General features: G+C 43.3%; 4 protein-coding genes and 1 long non-coding RNA gene across 6 annotated transcripts in view; 2 read left to right on the top strand and 3 right to left on the bottom strand.

Moving 5' to 3' along the window:
- Positions 1-32: 32 nt before the first annotated feature.
- Positions 33-646, bottom strand: LOC130199772 (uncharacterized). The gene is made up of 2 exons (XR_008832882.1): positions 249-646; positions 33-133 (listed from the first exon to the last, which is right to left on the bottom strand). It is a non-coding gene; the product is annotated as an uncharacterized LOC130199772 (long non-coding RNA).
- A 231-nt stretch (positions 647-877) lies between these two features.
- On the bottom strand, positions 878-2643 carry b3gnt7l (UDP-GlcNAc:betaGal beta-1,3-N-acetylglucosaminyltransferase 7, like). The gene has a single exon (XM_056423323.1). It carries the CDS (start codon positions 2309-2311, stop codon positions 1079-1081), a length of 1233 nt encoding a protein of 410 aa, XP_056279298.1. The 5' UTR covers positions 2312-2643; the 3' UTR covers positions 878-1078.
- Positions 2644-8748: 6105 nt separating this feature from the next.
- On the top strand, positions 8749-11279 carry c9h1orf174 (chromosome 9 C1orf174 homolog). Its single transcript, XM_056423639.1, has 3 exons — positions 8749-8764; positions 8878-9179; positions 10330-11279. The coding sequence occupies exons 1-3, from the start codon at positions 8749-8751 to the stop codon at positions 10432-10434; spliced, it is 423 nt and encodes a 140-aa protein (XP_056279614.1). The 3' UTR covers positions 10435-11279.
- On the bottom strand, positions 10766-17389 carry dffb (DNA fragmentation factor, beta polypeptide (caspase-activated DNase)). The gene is made up of 7 exons (XM_056423269.1): positions 17243-17389; positions 13077-13203; positions 12766-12951; positions 12607-12686; positions 12352-12525; positions 11933-12033; positions 10766-11716 (listed from the first exon to the last, which is right to left on the bottom strand). The coding sequence occupies exons 1-7, from the start codon at positions 17363-17365 to the stop codon at positions 11461-11463; spliced, it is 1047 nt and encodes a 348-aa protein (XP_056279244.1). The 5' UTR covers positions 17366-17389; the 3' UTR covers positions 10766-11460.
- Positions 17390-18383: 994 nt separating this feature from the next.
- The window catches only part of nphp4 (nephronophthisis 4), a 179687-nt gene continuing 178656 nt past the window's right edge, over positions 18384-19414 (top strand). Inside the window, exon 1 of one of the 2 annotated variants that reach the window (XM_056424207.1) lies at positions 18384-18624. In XM_056424207.1, coding sequence (XP_056280182.1) covers positions 18448-18624 — 177 coding nt within the window. In that variant the 5' untranslated portion in view covers positions 18384-18447. The remainder of the gene's footprint in view (positions 18625-19414) is intronic. The other variant, XM_056424208.1, reaches the window with a different exon arrangement.

Here is a 19414-nt window from a genome sequence, read left to right on the forward strand (position 1 = left end):
AAATCTTTTTCCATCAGCTCACTCACACAACATTAGAGCTCCACTTTTATTTACATGATCGTACACACACATCTGCAGTATTACAGCCTCTTTGCGTCTTTGGTTGTTGTTGTTGTTGTTTTTTGGCCTGCCCCTGCAAAATCGTACACACACGAATTGACAATATATTAACTTAGAACAATCGAATCATTTAATTTTGTACAATGTCAGCACCCTACATAGAAATAAAAATACTATCATCACTCAACTACGAATGTGATTGTTCATCCCCCATGTTGTGCTGCGAGTCCAGACGGTCACTTCAGAGGAGCAGCTGGACGTCACGAGTCCCGTTCACGCCAACACAAACACACCAACGCCTCTTCACAACCCGACATCTGGATCTGAGACTGAAGACGAGTAATCAGACACGGGATGGTGGTGGTAGTGGTTTCACATCATGGAACACTTAGTTTTAAGTCATGGAGGTGAAAACCCAACCTGTTCAGAGGTGTATGCAGCCTTGTGAATTTGACTCACAGAAGAAAGAAAATATATATATATATATAAATATATATTATAAAAATATTTAAATATATATTATATAAATATTTATATTATATATATTTATATTATATATAAATATATATATGAATATATATATCAAACATATATATATGAATATATATATCAAACAAATATATATAAATATATATATATAAATATTATTTATTTAAATATGTATTATTTGAATATATACATATATTTATATATAAATATATACATATAAATAATTATATATATTTAATAATGGTATAAATAATATATATTTATATATGTTTTTATATATTTATATATGTGTTATATATATATATATATATATATATATATACATATATATATATCATTGTTGTGGCTTCCCTTAGATACAGGACTCGGTGGGTTGAGTCCAGATGCGTAAAGACCATCATCTATGACCACAAGTCTCCTGGTGCATTGGGTATCAGCTTTGGTGAGTTACTTCAGTTCAGTGGACCCGGCCTGATGTCTCTCTGCGTGGACAGTCCTCACGTGGACGTCCTCACGTGCACAGTCCTCCTCACATGGGCGCCCTTTGGGCGCACACCAGCGCGTCGCTGTGCACCACGCTCCACATCCCGAGCAGCTCCTGCGCGCTCAGCTTGTGCACCACGATGAGGTTCCGGTAGAAGCACGGCTCGCTGTTCATGGGGCTCACCTTGCGCCTGGTGATGCCGAAGGTCCGGAAGCCCGGGTGTATCTCCGGGGCCAGGCGCAGCTTCTGCAAGCACATGCCCAAAAACACATCGTCGATGGGGTACAACTCCAGGTCCTTGGAGACCACGAAGAGCCTCCGGGCCAGCGGGGAGGACATCAGGAACCCCCCGCCTCCGGCGTACGGGGGATACGGCTTGTCGTACAGCTCTTTGGGGATGTAGTACTTGCTTTGCCGGTTCCGGATCGGGATCGCCTTGGAGATGGTGTCCCCCACGAACAAGTCGGCGTCCTTGCGCTCCTCCACCTTGAAGCCGATGAGCTCCAGCAGGTTGTGCGTGTTCACAAACACGTCGTCGTCCCCCTTGAATATGAACTCCACGCCGGCGCAGTAGATGTCGAACCACTTGAGGAAGTTGACCTCCTTCAGGGTCAGGTTGAAGAAGGTGTCCATGAAGTCCCACTGGAGGATGTCCCCGTAGACCATGTCCTCGTACTGGATCAGTTTCTGGAGGTTCTTGGTGTCTTTGCCGGTCGTCGGGCTCCCCAACAGAAACAAGGTCTTGATCCTCTTCCCACCCACCGTGTGCTCTCGGCCCCACGTTTTACGCACCGCCTCCCGCCGGTCGTGCTGCTCGATAACGGACTTGACCACCATGAGGAGGTGCACCACCCCCCCTCCTCCTCCTCCGTCGTCCGCGCACTTCTCCGGGTGGTTAAGGAGCATGGGGAAGTAGCGGCAGTGTCTGTGCAGCACGAACTGGTGGAACCTCGGGTCCAAGCGCCGGAACCAGTCCTTGGTCCGGACCGACGCGTCCTCGCTGCAGTTGAGCACCTGCGCGTCCCAGGAACCCGGAGGAGTGGCGTTGGAGACCCGCTGCGGAGGGTCGGAAATCCCTAAACTGTTTTTCATGGCTCCCTTCTTCAGGGGGGGACACTTGGAGCCGCACCAGCTGGCGTCCCGCGCGTGTTTCGCTGCCAGCCCGTCCTTCTCTGCCACTTTGAGCTTGTGGATCATGAGGAACGAGGCGAACACGAGCGACAGGCTGAGCAGCGGCTTCAGCAGACCGACCCGCTTCCTCCGGGGGAAGTGATCCATGGCGGCTCTCAGCGCGGTGCCATGCACAGACCTTCAGATGCTGCCGGACCTTCTGCCTTCATCGTGGGTGTTTATAAAAAAACAAAAAAAAACGAGGAGTCCATCACCGCCGGTCCTGTTCATTTTGACACCAGAGGTGTGCGCGTCCTCGGGCACGCGAGCGCGCGGAAGTGTCCCCGGGGCTCCGGGTGCCCATGATGGCGCGCAGTGGAGACGAGCATCGCCACGACGTGTCCTCGGGCTTCTCCCTCTGCCTTCTGCCCCGGAATGACTGGAGACCTGCTGCAACTCAGTCACCCTCCTCCTCCTCCTCCTCCTCCTCCTCCTCCTCCAAAATGAGCGCGGCACTGATCTGGGACCAGTCCAGCAGGTTTCCCGTTTCTCACACACAACAGGTGTCCACCGCGTCGGACCATCACACTATTAATTGATCTATGGAATAATATGAGGTTACAATACATGATTAGACATTGTAATGATCTATAGTAAAATACACCATGCGTAATACATGAAAACAATTAGGTGATACACCAAATGACAAATAATCTAACCATGTAATTAATATGAGAATACACAGAGAACAATGAAGGTGCCATCTGGAACCGAAAATGGTTCTTCAGAGTGATGCCATAGAATAACCATATTTGGTTCCACAAAGAACCTTTTAAACTAGGGTTCTTTAAAGAACCATTTCCTTAAATAATTATTCAAAGAACCTAGCAGGTGTCTAAAAGGACCTTAAAAATGGTTATTTAAAGCACCATTTCTGGTTCCACAAAGAACCTTTTTAAACCAGGGTTTCTTAAAGAACCATTTCCTTAAATAGTTCTTCAAAGAACCTATAATGGTGTCTCAAAGAACCTTAAAAAATGGTTCTTTAGGGCACCATTTCCATGGTTCTTCAATATATTGAAGAACCATGGAAATGGTGCCCTAAAGGTGATGGTTCTTTAATTTAATAACCATTATTTTTCTGTGTGTAGCCAAGACTGTTTGTGCAATAACGTGCAAATATATACAATAAAATAGTCACAAAACTGAGCACAAGTAGAATAAATATGTATTATGGATGCAAACAAACTAAAATCTTGTTTTCAGGTCCAGAGCATTATGGAAAACTATAGGTCTATAACAGAAGTTCAATTTTAAATATGAGAGGCAGACTGGGAAATACTAATTTGACCTTTAAGAAATAAGAATAATATGCCTGTGGAATATATGCTTTCATTGTTCTTCTCGTGTTCAAAGATACTAAAGAAACTCCATTTAAGGGGAAATAGATCCAAACCCGTTCCAGTGTGAATACTATGAAATGGCACCAGTGACAACTGGTAACACCCTTTATGAATATGAAAAGTATTCTTTCACCTCATTGTGTTATGAGGTCATGCTCCAAACTTGTTTTTCTCAAGTTATGTGTCCAGCTTTTATCTCGGTATGATATCAGAAACGGAGCAGCATCTCGCTGTTCTGATTTCCTTGTTGAAATTAGAGGAACAAAAGGGGAAAGTCTCTCAAAAAACATCCCAGAACAATGGCATCCAAAACATATCATTGAATACTTTTGATTATCATACAGCTCACTTTCCTATACCGTTCCTCGACAGCAGAAATACCGTCTCACTGTGAAGAGGTGGAATGATAAAGACTCTAGCGCCCTCTAGTGGTCTAGTCATGGAATAACTGTCACACAATGAGCATGTGGATAATAGGTCCATCTAATTTATAGACATGTTCCATTAGATTATATATATTTATATATATATAATATATGTATTTAATAAATATATAAATATATATGATTTATATTATACGATATTTATATTTTATTATAATATAGTTATGATGTGTATATTGTATATTTACATTAGATGGTATTTATTTATCATAATTATATGATATATATGTATATGTGAATATTAATATACTGAATTTTATGAATAAGATGTCCTTATTATGCCAGTGTTGGAATAAATCTGGAAAAGAAAGAACATGATGAAAGAAATGAACATAATTGGGCAACAGAGAGAGAAGAGGGCATCTGAGAAGAAGAGCACACTGGAGTGTGGAGGACGTATCTGACGCTGTAGGAGTCATCTCCCTCCACTAGGTGGCAGTAGAGCAACATTAAGGACGCGAGCTGCAGTGATAACCCAAAGAAGAAGATGTTTCTCTCTTCTTTCTTTTCCTCTTCTGAAGACGCCATACAGCGTCACATGCCGTCGTTTGTAGCCGAGCGGAGCCTTTTGGGTTGAAGCGCAATACAGAGTTGAAACTTTAATATTGGAGGTGTTACGCCGGCGAAGGGTGCCCGACGTCGGCGTTGAGGTGAGTTAGCTTACGGCAACGTCGGGTTGACTCGCGAGTGTTCCGTGGTGTTTGTGGTTACGATGACAGACGAGGAGGAGGAACGGAGACCTCACAGGACGCGTCCGTGTATCGCGTCTGAGAGCCACCGGGAGACACTCATTTAACGGGTAACTAGAGCCGTGTGACGGTTTATTTACAAAGCGCGCGTGGAATTTAACAACCCAGAAGCTCAATTGTGTCACTGGTTTAAATGTATTTTCTTCACGGTTAATGTTAAAGTATTTAAATAACTGTTTTTTTAAATTAACTTAATATCCGCCAGTGCTTCGGCTTGCTGATTTAAAAAAGCAATTAAACCCCCGGAGTTGACCGGAGGTCACGGATGACGACACTATTTAGGGGAGGAGTTTATCCAGAGGCAGGCATGGGGGGCGTGGGCCAGGCGGTCAAAGTGCTCAGGTCTATCCCACGCCAACTTTTAAAGTAAAAGAAGAAGAACCCAACTTTTTGTATGAAGGTGACTAAAACGTTACGTAATACAATAAATAAGCCAAACTCTAATGCTGAGGGCGATGATCCTGGGCGGCCATTTGAATTGCACACACATATGGAGGACTTAAAATAACTTAAGTATAAATAGATAAATAAATTAAAGCATGAATAAATAAATAAATGTATAAATAAATACAGGGAACAATAAATAAATGAAGATATACGTGTGGACAGAGATATAAATAAATTAAGAAATGTAGAAATACATTTATTTAATGATGTCCTGTTGAGTTATAACTTCTATTTATTCATTGTTAATCGTTTTATTTGAAGAGGGACAATGCACATTAATGAACACTTTAGACAGGTTATGTTTTCAGTGTAAATATGCCAGATTATAGCTTTGAGCTAATTTCCATCCGTAGTCCCTGACGTACAATATATAATAACATGACATTTGTAAAAATATTAAATACATGATATGTAAAAAGAGCAAGAGCAGCATACATGAGTATTTACCACATGGCAGTACAATATAGCAGCAGTGACATGTAAAGTGCAATACAAGATAAGATAAAAGTGCTACATAAAATGCAAGAGGAGAATACCCCTATGCTAAAGTGCATTTAGCGGTGATTGCACATCTGTGTGTTTCTCAACCATTCTTTTAGTTGACCTTTAAAGCTGTTGAGGGTGGCACAATCCCGTATCTGAGTTGGGAGGCTATTCCACAATGAGCTTCCTTTAACGGAGAGGACATTTTGGCCAAAAGTGGTCCGTCTATGGGGGACTTCACAGTCTCCTCTGGTTTCTGACCTGGTGGAGCGTCCAGTGTTTTTTCTGTGGATGAACTCCCTAAGGGAGGGGAGCCAGTCCATGTAAACATTTATAAATAAAACCCATACTTTTAAAAGACTTTAAATTGTCAAAACTCAGGAAATGGTGTTTCTCAAGGATAGTACAGTGGTGGTATGAATTAGGCTTTCTGTCAAACACCTTGATAGCCCTCTTGTACAGCTGTTGTATTGGTTTCAGGTTTGTGGCACAGGCAAACGACCAATTTGTAAAACAGTATTCAATGTGGGAAAAGATCATACAGTGGAGGTATGACTTTGCAGCATTGATGGTTAAGAAGGGTATAATTTGTTTAAAATTTTGCAGATTGAATTTTATGGTGTTGGAGATTTTTTTAATATGTTTTTTAAAATTCAAGTTTGAGTCTAGTATGACCCCAAGATACTTGAAGTGGGGGACTAGTTGTAGTTCTGCTCCGTTTAAAAACACATTTGATCCTTCGATTACGACTGGTCGTTTACTGAACATCATGCATACAGTTTTTTTTGCATTTAACTGTAAGCAAATGTTGTTCAGCCAGTGTTGGACCTTGTCCAAAGCATTTGAGAGACACAATGAGATCATTTCAGTATTTTTTCCCTGTACAAAGATGACCGCATCATCGGCATACATTTGTACATTTAACTCAGGACATACATTAGGTAAGTCATTTATGTACAGTGAAAACAGTAATGGTCCAAGAATGGAACCTTGTGGAACCCCTACAGGGTTGACAAGGTATGGGGATTTGGCACCGTTGACCAAAACACTCTGTTTTCTGTTTGATAAATATGACTCAAACCACTGTATTGAGTCTGCTGAAAAGTTGAAATAAGTCAGCTTTGTCAGGAGCACTTGGTGGTCAACAGTGTCAAAAGCTTTCCTGAGGTCTAGGAATACAGCACCCACATATGGGCTTGTGTCCAACATACATTTAACCTTTTCCACAAAGACACAGTTAGCTGTCTCAGTGGAGTGTTGAGCACGAAAACCAAACTGCATTGGGTGGAGAGGAACAAAACCTTTGTCTAAATGTTTGGTGATTAGTTTTGACACCCATTTCTCAGCTACCTTAGAGACACAGTGGAGGATGCAGATAGGTCTGTAGTTGGACATTATTTCCTTATCCCCAGATTTAAAAATCGGTATTACCGTGGCCATTTTCCAGGATGATGGGACTTCCCTCATGCTGATTGATTGATTTACAAGCATAGTAATTGGTTTTATTAGACCGTCAATATTTGTTTTAAAAGTTGATGTCTAGATCATCTGCATCCCTAGCCTTAGAACCTCTTAATCCTGAGATTATACTTTTTACCTCCACCTCTGTGATTTCCTCCAGCTCAAAGACTGGATTTGTATACACAATCGGGCTGTGGGAGACCTCAGATGGTGGGAAGAACTTTGTGACATCCAGAGCACTATTTATAAAGTACTCATTTAGAGAGCTGGCTAACACAGCAGGGTCTTTTATGGAGGCATCATTGATTTTTAATTCTATAGTATTATTTTTCTGTTTATTATCTTTACCTAATAATTTATTTAGGATTTGCCAAACGTTTTTACTGTTACCTTTTGCACCTTCAATTATGTTGATAAAAAAGTTTGCTTTGGCCTGTCTTATTGTTTGAGTCACCTTGTTACGAGCATGAGTGAATTTCTGTCTGTCAGTAGATAGTCCAGATTTCAAACTCTGCTTTAATAGTTGGTCTCTAGTTTTCATTAAATTCCTACAGGCGATGTTAAGCCAGGAATGTGGTGCTCCTTCCTCTCCCTCGACCCATTTCTTTGAGAATGAAGACATTGTTTCATTGATTTTGGATATAAACAGATTACTGTTTACACCAATGTCTTCAGAGGACAGAGTGTCCCCCCAGTCAATAATTTGTATTGCCTCCATGAAACGTTGCTGCAGGTTTTTGGGGATGAAGCGTGAGCCCAAGGCAGGCGTTTTAGCTTTGGCAATGAGCCTTTTTTTTGTGAGTTTCCTGGCAAAAAGGACAAGATTGTGGTCAGAAAGACCTGTCAAGAAGTTGTAGGTTTTAACTATCCTGTCAGCCTTGTTTGTAAACAATAAATCTATCATAGTTTTTGAGGTTTTGGTTATTCTGGTTGGTTGATCCACCAGCTGTGTTAAGTTGTGTTTATCCGTGATTCGTTTTAAGATTTTTCTATTTTTTTTGTCATTCCAGTTAATGTTAAAATCACCTATGATAATTAGCTCATTCCTGTATTAATTTATTTATACATGTATTCTTGTATTTATTTAAGCATTTATTTATTTATTCCTATGTTTATTCATGCATTTATTCATACTTAAGTCATTTGAAGTCCTCCATACACACACACACACATAACTCAGCCTTATATATTGCTTTTTTCTTTTCAAGCTGGCTCGCATAATACTAAAAAAGAGCCCGATTGATGGACGCTCACCAACTCTTTAACAGGGCTGTGCTTTAGAAAGTCGCTTGGCTCGTTATTATCGCTGAAGCTCGGGAAGCGTGTTGCATTCAGTCAAAAAATCATAAAAATCCCCCCCCCCCAAACTATGAACTGGTCACTATGATTGAGCATTGCCACATGGGCTGAAACATACCCCATTATGCTGCTTTGCAGATGCCTGGTCAACCTGACAGCTTGAAGCCCAGAAAGAGGAAGAGCAGCTCCACAAAGGTTTGTGTTGACGTGTGAAATGGGAGAGAACGGCCTGAGCAAAGAGCAAAGATCTTCTTAGAAGAAGTCAAATAATGCAAATACACACACATTGGGCTCGCCCTTCAGGTCTTGCGTTCCTGCGGATGTTGGCTGACGTACGTCGGTGTGAGAGCGAAGGAAATGCATCGCGGTATTTACCTGTGAAGCCTTCCTGACCCTTGACCCTTCGCCCTCTCTCAGGCTCCTGCGACCAGAAGGGGATGTGTGAAAAGTCCCGAGAGGGAGATGCAGCTCGGGCGGCGGCGGTAAAGCGGACGTCCCCCCGGAGAGGCTCTCGGTCATCAGCTGTGAGTGCCACCAGCTCGCCGGCAGGAGGCGGTGCGCGGCGTCGCCGCAGCTCGAGGGCAAAGAGAACGAGCTGAAGGCGAGGCCGGGCGAGCCGGGCGGCGGCGGAGCGAAGCGGGAGTCGGAGGACACGGATTGCGGAGAAAGCGTCAAAGACGTCTTCCCCGACAACGACAGCAATCAGATTCTTCCCGTGGAGCAGTTCTTTGGGAACTTGGGCGCTATACAGGTGAGGCACTTCTTCTTCTTCCTTTTTCTCGCCACCGTCGGGAAAATATTTGGCTGTGACCAAATACATCTTTATTGTCAATTTTCCATTTGTGGAACATACAGAAGATCAAAAGTATGTTTGTCTGTTGTCTGACAAAGTGAGTAATAATAATAGTAATAAAGTCCAAACAGTTACAAACAACAACTAGAATGGGCACTCAGTAGAGCGCATACCTTCGCATATCACACGATTGGGCATTGAATTATGAACATGTTGGCATTAGTTGCATGCCAATTGGATACAAATTGACCGCGCTATGGTAACAAGAAGTTGACCTTTGACCCGATCGATCCCAAAATCTAATCAAATGGTCCCCGGATAATAACCAATCATCCCACCAAATTTCATGCGATTCGGTTCAAAACTTTTTGAGTTATGCGAGTAACACGCAAACAAACAAATAAATGGCGATCAAAACATAACCTTCCGCATTTTCAATGCGAAGGTAATAAAGAACATTTAGACGACATATATCATTTACAGATGAAACAACGTTGCGTCACATGACTTTGCTTTATTTTTCGGGGCTGACTCTTTAACAGTTGCACATTTCTGGATGAACAAGATGCTCTGGTGTATAAACTGCAACACCTGGTCCAGGTAGACGATGTGACTCACCAATAACCAGTTGCGTCGTGTGGAAAGGGCAAGACGACGGTCATATAATGGATCTTGTGTCTTTATTAGTATTAAAGGAAGTAGATTCGAGCTGGAGCAGTAAAGTTAAAGCGATTCCCCAAATCAAAGACAAACTCTACCTGCTCAATTCTTCTAAATTTGTGGCCTTTTTTGATTGCTGTTGGCAGCAACCATTATAAATGAGAGATAGGGGCACCAAACCACAAAAACATGCACCGCAAAATACGTGTATGTTTGTTGCACATGGGGTATTTAAATATATCAGAATATACATCACAAACACATTTGCACTTTTAAAAAACCAAATTGGAGAAGTCTCGACATTTTTCAGCTGGATGGAGCGTGACGTAAAGACGACATTTACATATTTTCATCATTAAGCGCAGGAACCACATGACTAAACATTTCTTGCAGCACTGGAGTTATATGTGATTGTCCTCCCCCTCCCCCCCCCCCTCTCGATCTCCAGGACTTCCCTCAGAGGTCGTCGGAGACGTCTGCCCGTGTTCAACGGGAGCGCAGGAGACGGCACTACTACGCACCGGAGGACAGCGACGAAGAGGAGGCGGCATGAAGGACACGTGGCGAAGAAGAGCTGCCCGCGGTCTCAAAAGGTCCCCACACGAGACGCTCTGCGCCCAAAGTGTGTGTGTGTGAGAGGGGCGATGCTCGTGATTCGCCCGCTTACGCTGCGAGTGAGGGAAGCCTGAACTGTTTGCTGGAGCCGAGTCGGCGCTCTCGCACGCCGCATGAGTGCGTCGGCTTTGAGCCGGCGGCCAGGAGGAGACACCATCTTTGTTTCTTCGCGGTGAACTTTGAAAACGGACAGTTTCCAAAAAGCAGAAAAAAAGCCTTTGTTTTTCAACCCGTACCACTTGGCTCGATATCCGGATCTATCTTCTTATTTCTTTAAGTGCAGCTACAGCACCACCTGTGGGGACACGGACAACAGTGCCTGTTTTGTTATTTATTGCTGGTGTTTTGGCAGCACTTTATTTCAATGAATCGAGCTGCATAACATACGGATTCATACTTTTGAGGGCAAGTTTTCAGTTTGAGATTAGCCTTGAGAAATGCCTGCATTCAAAACGACACAATATATAGATTTGTAAGGAGGGGGGAAAGAAAAAACATCTAATATATATGTGGGAGGGGAGGGTCAGAGAGCATTTAATATTATTAAATATTATTATAATTATATTTAATATATATACATTAATATATAACTTATATATATATATAATGCATATTAATATATATTTAATGTTACATATGTGTTCTATATATATTATAAAATATACTATATTATAATGTACATATATGCAACTTTCCTGACCGAGTGAACGCCGCCGCGTTGTAATGGATTTGTGCGTTTCTTACATCACCGTGCCAACAGAGGAAAATAAATGTTTTTCATGATTTGCTGGTTTGTTTACGTGTACTTCAGTCTTTCGAGCACCGCCCGTCTGTTGAAGCGCCGTCGGCTTCACTCGGTCACAAAGCAGAATATAAAAAAAGATATAGCAAAAATCAAGTGAGGTAAAAAAAGAAAAGGCGAAGGCACTTTCCTGATCTGATCTTCCCAAAGGCAGAAAAATATTCACACCAAGCGCCTCTTCTTGCCTTTGACCTTGTGCTGCCCTTTGACCTTGGGCTGCCCTTTGACCTTGGTAAAAGTCTGCGCGGCGTCGCACAGCAGGTGGTGCGCTCCCTTCTTGTGGCACACAATGTGCACCAGCTTCAGGTTCTCCCTGGTGAACAGCAGGCGGTAGAAGTAGAGCAGGTTGACGTCGCAGCTCTTGTGACTCTGCAGAGCGTCCAGCAGGGCGGGGATGATCGTCCTCTTCTTCTCAATCCTGGACACGAGGAGGAGAATCGGGAAGAAGAATTTTTAGCTGTTTCAGATCTCTCACACAGAGGTTAGAGGTCGTATCCGTGGTGTCGGACAAATTAAATGTATGAATTAATGTTTAAAAAAAAGAAAATTATACGAAGCCTTTAGCTTTGGTTGGTTGGCCCTATTTTTGACAGTGAAATGCTTTTTTTCCCTTCTTTAATACACTAAGTCTGACCTGTGGTCCAGATTCCATGTGCTGAAGACGATCCTGCTCTCTCGGCTGCCGTAGGGGTTGATGGAGTGAAGGGACGGACACGCCTCCTGCTCAAACGACCCCTGGTGAGGCCAAAGAAGAAGGAGAGAGAAGGAGGAGGATGAGAAGGAGGAGGAAGAAGAAGGTGGAGGACGGGGAGGAGAAGAAGGAAGAAAGAAGAGGTGGAGGAAGATGAGAAGGAACAAGAAGAAGGAGGAGGTGGAGGAAGGAGGAGGAGAAGGAAGAAAGAGAAGGTGGAGGTGGAGAAGAAAGAAGAAGAACGAGGTGGAGGAAGATGAGAAGGAGGAACAAGAAGAAGGAGCAGAAGGAGAAGGTGTAAACGATGCGTTCAAGAGCCGGTCCAGTTGGTTAGAACAAGGTGTCTGGTTGACTCGTGACACCTGGCAGGTGAACCAGCCGGCCCGAGTGCAGAGGCGCTCTCCTTCCTCCTCAGTGCGGTCGAAGTAGCCTCCGTTGTGCCTCGCCGTCTTCAGCATTTCCGCCAGGCGTCGGGCCGTCTTCACCACCTCCTTCCTGACCGTCTCCTTCTGGACGGTCTTGGCGGCGGCATCCACCTGACGACGGGAGGTTAGATGTGTGCGCCGGCCGCCTTCGTCAACGAAATACCGGAGCCTTTTCTTATTCCCTCTCTTCACCTCCTTCATGTAGCTGCGTATCCTGCTCTCGCAGTTGAACTTCATGTAGGCCGACTTTGTCTTGAATCGTGCGTCGATGCCTGAAATGAAACTCCCGCTTAACGGCAAAACTGGAGAGAGTAAAAGGTGCGTCCCGGGGGTCTCTGGGGGACTCCGTACCTTCGAACCAGCCCTCGTCCTCCTCTCTGCTCTCCAGCTCCGACGTGTCCTCCAGGTTGAGCAGCAGGTCGGTCAGGAGTTTACGCCTTTTGTGAGACCGCTCGTCGGAGAGGAGGCCTTTCGCCGCTTCGACGAGGGCGTCGGCGTGCCGGTCTGTGCTCAGCAGCTGGCCGATGTCGCACACCACTGGAACCGTGCAGAGGTAATAGAGGGGGGGGGGGGGGGTCAGACTTCCTGCCACATGCATGTACACTTGAAGCATTCGTTTGGATTTGTTGTTCTTGAATGATGTCCGTGGATGATCCTCCTACCTCCGCTCCACGTCTCTCCTCTGCAGAGAAGAACAAGGTCGGTGTTGTCGGGCAGAGTTTGGAAGAACTCCTCCGTAACTTGCGTCCCATCCGCATACGAGCAAAGGTGCGCACCAGAAGACGGCAGCTGGAACATGAGAAACGTACACAATTTATAGTTATGGTACTACAAAGATATTTAAATCCAAGTGAAATGCAGCACCAAATATTTTCTCTACTTTTTGCCAATTTTTTAAACATTTATTTTAAATGTTATTCTGTTATTTTATTGTCAGACTTTAATCTAACTGACGCGTCTCACAACATTTTGAGCCATTTAAAAGTTTCACATTCAAAAGGAATGCTTACTGTTTCTCACACTACGACTACTGCAAATACTGTGATAATGACATCTGAAGAAAGAAGTTATGATGGCAAAATACAAGGATCTGGATTTTATTTGATTGTCTTTGTAGTTCCTGTGGTTCTTTTTTCGACGAAATGTTCACTTGCATCACAGAGCGACCGGGCGGTCGGCGCGCTGTGTGGCCGCCGACAGCAGCCTGATCTCGGCAGGACTGTTTTGAATGCTCCGCTGGCTCTGACGTCTCCGTAGCGGTTAAACATGAGAAATAATTGGGTTTGGAGGATCTAACGAGCACAAAGAGTTTATTTATTCTCAGGTAACGTTAAATCAGTTTGACTGAGGGTAGAAATTCATAACTTAATATTTTAATTAAACTTTAATGTTGAACTACAGCGGTGTCTTTGTACTTTTTTTTGTTGACCGAATATATATATATATATAATCAGTGAGGTTCATGGTCGGTGAGGCACTGACTCCTTTAGTGTCAGATTTACAAATATATTATAAACCCAAAAGGGGAGCTTATTCAATTGGCTCCTGGTTATTTCATGTCTCATCAGCATTCTGCACGCGCACACACGCACACGGTACATATTGCAGATACGCAAAACTTACTTACGTACTTCGCGGCAAAAAAAAAAAAGAACAAAGCAAAGTAGCGTGAATATATGTGTGAATAAACTTGACTCACATGCATTATTGTCTTGTTTTGGAGTAATTTGATTGGTGTGTTTTTCTGTTTTTGCTGTTTGTCCTGGCGATTCGAGAATCGCTATCCCACCCACCCGACTCTGAATCTCAGAGCCAACCCTGTCACAGGTCAGGGCAGCTCTGTGTGAGATTCAATTCAATTCAGTTTATTTGTATAGCCCAATTTCACAAATTACAAATTTGTCTCGGAGTGCTTTACAATCTGTACACATAGACATCCCTGCCCCAAAACCTCACATCGGACCAGGAAAAACTCCCAAATAACCCTTCAGGGGGAAAAAAAGGAAGAAACCTTCAGGAGAGCAACAGAGGAGGATCCCTCTCCAGGATGGACAGATGCAATAGATGTAATGTGTACAGAAGGACAGATTTAGAGTTAAAATACATTCAATGAATGTGACAGAGTGTATGAATAGTTCATAGTAGGCATATTCCACGATGGAGACCTCCACGATCCATCAGGCAGATGGCGGTGGGGAGGAGGAGTGGGCGGAGTCTCAACAGGACAGTGGCGTAGTCATGAGCAGGAATTCCACGACCCAGACGATCCATCAGGCAGATAGGATCTATGCCGTCTCATAGGGTCCGATGACCCCATGAGACGTGAAGTCAAAAGGACTTCCGGGAGAAAGCAGAGTTAGTAACGTGTGATTGAGAGATGAAAATTCATCCTTAAGGAGAGAAAAGAGGAGATAGGTACTCAGTGCATCCTAACGTCCCCGGCAGCTATAAGCCTATAGCAGCATATCAAGGGGCTGGACCAGGTGAACCTGATTCAGCCCTAACTATAAGCTCTGTCAAAGAGGAAGGTCTTAAGTCTACTCTTAAACGAGGTGACTGTGTCTGCCTCCCGGACTGAAGGTGGAAGCTGGTTCCATAAAAGAGGAGCTTGATAACTAAAGGCTCTGGCTCCCATTCTACTTTTTAAGACTCTAGGAACTACAAGTAGTCCCGCATTTAGTGAGCGTAGCTCTCTAGTGGCAATATGGTACTACAAGCTCCTTAAGATATGATGGAGCATCACCAATCAAGGCTTTGTAGGTTAAGAGAAGAATTTTAAAAGTGATTCTTGATTTTACTGGGAGCCAGTGCAGAGCAGCTAGTGCAGGAGTGATGTGATCTCTTTCTTAGTTTTAGTGAGAACACGAGCTGCAGCATTCTGGATCAACTGGAGGGACCTAAGAGATTTATTAGAGCAGCCTGATAATAAGGAGTTGCAGTAATCCAGTCTCGAAGTAACGAACGCGTGAACCAATTTTTCTGCATCTTTTTGAGACAAGATGTGCCTGATTTTTGAAATATTACGTAGATGAAAGAATGCAGTCCTTGAGATTTGCTTTACGTGGGAGTTAAAGGACAAGTCCCGATCAAAGATAACGCCAAGATTCTTTACAGTGGTGTTGGATGCTAGGGCAATGCCGTCTACAGAAACCACATCACCAGATAATTGATGCACAGAGTAAATTCCTGCTGGAAATCACTCTATATACAGACTCTGTTTCGGCGCTCCGTGATGTCACTTGTCACTTTTCTGTGCTGTGACGTCAGCATAGAACTGAAAACGCTAGAACGCCAGCGCGCTATGAGCATCCGCTAGCTAAACGGCGCTAGCCTGAATTAAGAAAAAGTTTGAAGCAGACCTTTTAGCTCCGGCGTTGGTCTACCTGTGTTAATCACGTCCCCTTTTGACTGAAAGTCCAGTTTTGAGACATGTTCAAGCTTAGATATATATAATCCTCTTCCATGTTGGCAGTCTGGCGTAGCAAAATACAAAAACAAACGGACTTGACTCGCCTGGCGCCTCAGCGTAGAAGAAGCAGCAACAAGTACCCGTTGGCTCACTAGCGCCCCCTACAGGGCGGCAGAGTATTATCACCTCACCCTGCGCCTTTTCACTGCGGTTTTATTTCCCATCAGCAATACTAAATATGTCACTTACAAACATTAAACTGTAATGGTTAAAGACCTTAGCCAGACTGTGGGAAATCAGGGCAAATAAACATATCCGCAAACATTATATTGGCTACATGCAGAGATACGGCAACCCGCACGGGCCAATTGCATGTCTCAACCCAGTTTGTGATGGATTGCGCAATCAGAGGTGAGGCTCGACTCGTCGCCTCAACTCTCGTTTCATCCTGTATTTGAACAGGAAATAGGCAAATTCAGCGATTTTGACTATAAAATGTTCGAAATTAGTCATACATAAAGATCGGTGGACAAATATTAATATAAATTTGATGTTATCATTATTTATTATTTTGATGTTATCATTATTTTATTTTTTACCGCACGTCCCTGATGATATATATATTATATATATAATATCTCATAACAAACCGACCACAGATTTGATTTGTAAACTTCTAAATTCTACCAGAAAACATCCTAAAATTACATTTAGTGACTCAACAACAGTAGTATTTAGAAAAAAATCAACTGTCAGTTGGGGCGGCTTTAGCTCAGTGGGGTAAGAGGGCCGTCCCAACTGCCAGGGGGTTGGTGGGTTCGATCCCTGCCTCCCATAGTTAGCAAGTCGAAGTGTCCTTGAGCAGGCAACCCACCCCCCCCCAGTGGCTCACCGCAGCACTGCAGCCCACCCTAAATAATAAAGGATAAATGCAGAGAACTAATTTCCCCTTGGGGATTAATAAAAGTGTATATTCTATATATTTATTGTTTCCTCTGGCTTCGTTTCCTGTTGCTGGTGTGAAATGCATTCTGGGATATCGGCTCCTCTGATGCATCCTCCGGAAAATGGGAGCATCAAGTCACATCCGGGCATTTTGACTGTACTTCGCCAGAAGCGGACTTTGAATTGCGGTACATGAACTAGGTCATGAGACCTTCACTGACCTCCTGAACTCAGTAATTGCCACAACCAATCTCATTATCTAACGTTGGAACAACGTCTTCCTGTAAACACGATACCACTTATAACATAACTTGTTAACATTATATGTCCCTCAGTCCGTTACAATATGTTTAACTAACGCTGTATCTTCTCTTACGTCACTTTTATTTCCGTTTTTCGCTGTAGAGAAAGCGGAACAGGCGCGCCACGGGCAGCTATTTCAAACAAACCAGAAGGAAAAACAAACGCGCTCACCTGGAGGAGCTTGCAGCCCTTTTTAAGCAACTCGTTCAAGTTTTTCGCCGCGACTCCATACTTTCTGCTGTCCCCGCGACTCCTAATTTTCACGGGCTTATTTTTCCCGAAGAGTCCAAACATGTTTACACCCACCGCTTCCTTCTTCTTCTTCGTCTTCCTGAGGCGTACTGAGCCTCAGAGGCGACGGGTTGCTGCCCCCTAGCGGCCTGGCTGCGCTATACCTTTAATGCCGGAGGATGTGTTTATTGCTGTTATATAAAAATAATAAAAATATATACACTTTTATTAATCCCTAAGGGGAAATTAGTTCTCTGCATTTAACCCATCCTTAGTTATTAAGGAGCAGTGGGCTGCAGTGATGCGCCCGGGAAGCAACTGGGGGTTCAGTGCCTTGCTCAAGGACACTTCGACTTGCAACTAATGGGGAGAGCTACATACAATGAAAAGTGCCATAACAATAAACAAAGACATATAGCAATACAAATGTAATAAAAACAATAAACAGTGCAATTATAGATACATATGGAAAATAACAAACATAACAGAACTTTAAAACAAGTATAGTTTGTCAGCCACCTGCGGGAATCCATTCTATTCCGCTTTTATCAAAGACACACCGAAGTCCGATAAAGCGGACCGTCAAGTTGGTTTTTTTATGTTGTAATATTACTCATTCGAATAATGTTAATATATATTTAACTACAGATGATAATTATTATGATTTGCACTATTATAAACATATATGGTACTTAAATAAATGGATCTTTTATTTACTTTGTTGGATTCAAGACCTTAAAGCTGTAGACCGGTATGGCAAAATGGACATTGCCATAGCAACTGATGCAGCGGGACGGGACATACCAAATGAAAGGTTTAGAGGTTTAAATAAGAACGGTGTGAAATGCTGTTTCGATATTCAGCTTCGGGGTGAAAATGACTCTATGCATAAATAAATGCGTCATATGTTCCACATAATATTCGCACAATTATTTTTACGTCGTGAATACAGTGATGAAATTTCTGATTGACTCATATACCCCCTGCGCGCTCGGAGTGGTATAATCTGATTTCAATATGGCGGCCGCGGGTTTGAAACTATAAACGAGGGTAGCAGCAATTAGCAGAAACAGCTCTGATTTTACGCCGTATTTCTACATTGTTCGCTATGACGTCATGCTCTTTATCACTACATTAACAGGGATATGGTCAAAGCGGAAGACGCGCTCGACATGGCCGACGGCTGGAAAGAAGTGTTTGAAAGAAGCCGGGTGATTCCTCCGCCCGGCCAGACTGTGCGCCTGGCTCTGGACAACCACCTCACTCAGCCCCACGGCTTCCAGCTCCGCCTCAGCCGGCTCACCGCAGCTCACCTCCCGCAGGTGACCGCTCACAGCTGCCGCCAAAATGCTTGATCAAAGAACGTAGAAACAGTTCTGCTCGCGGCAGAAGAGAGGTGGTGCATGGTCGAACGTAGCTATCTAAATGCAGTGTAGTTTTTAAGTTTGAGTCATTATTTAGCTACGATACAGACCCCGAGGCCCTCCTTCATGTACGTCACTGTGCGTCTGAAGCAACGGGCAAAACTCTGTCAAAAAAGTGGTAACATTATTAATTTTATCACCTGGCCGAGTACACTGACCTCATTTACCCATGTCAGAATGTTACGGATACTCTGTTTAATTCGGTTGAGATATATTCTACCAAACTCCACTGCAGTAGGCTAAGTCTCATACTGTTAGCTGTTAAAAGTAAAGTGTTTCAAGGGAATAAGAAACCATTGTAATAAGACACACACACACACACACACACACACGCACATGCATGCACACACACAGTTCTGGACTGACATCAACTCATGGATGTTTCTTTTAACCCTCTTGTTACCTTTAGGGTCAATTTGACCCCATTCAATGTTTAATGTCGGTGTTCTTTGGGGTCAATTTGACCCCAGGCTGTTTTTCACTGTCAAACATATAAGAAATATCAACTTTTTTTTATATATTTAAAGGGCTATTTAGGTAGTCAACAAACAAACATAAAGTACCTCACACTTAAACTTGGGAAAAAATATTAATTCTAATAATTTTCTGGAGGTTTTAATTGCTGGGGTCAAATTGACCCCGAGGGTAAAATATGTTAGTAAATGTGAAGGTAACAGGAGGGTTAAGT

The sequence above is a fragment of the Pseudoliparis swirei genome, chromosome 9 (assembly GCF_029220125.1).
Source record: "Pseudoliparis swirei isolate HS2019 ecotype Mariana Trench chromosome 9, NWPU_hadal_v1, whole genome shotgun sequence".
Classification (NCBI taxonomy): Eukaryota; Metazoa; Chordata; class Actinopteri; order Perciformes; family Liparidae; genus Pseudoliparis; species Pseudoliparis swirei.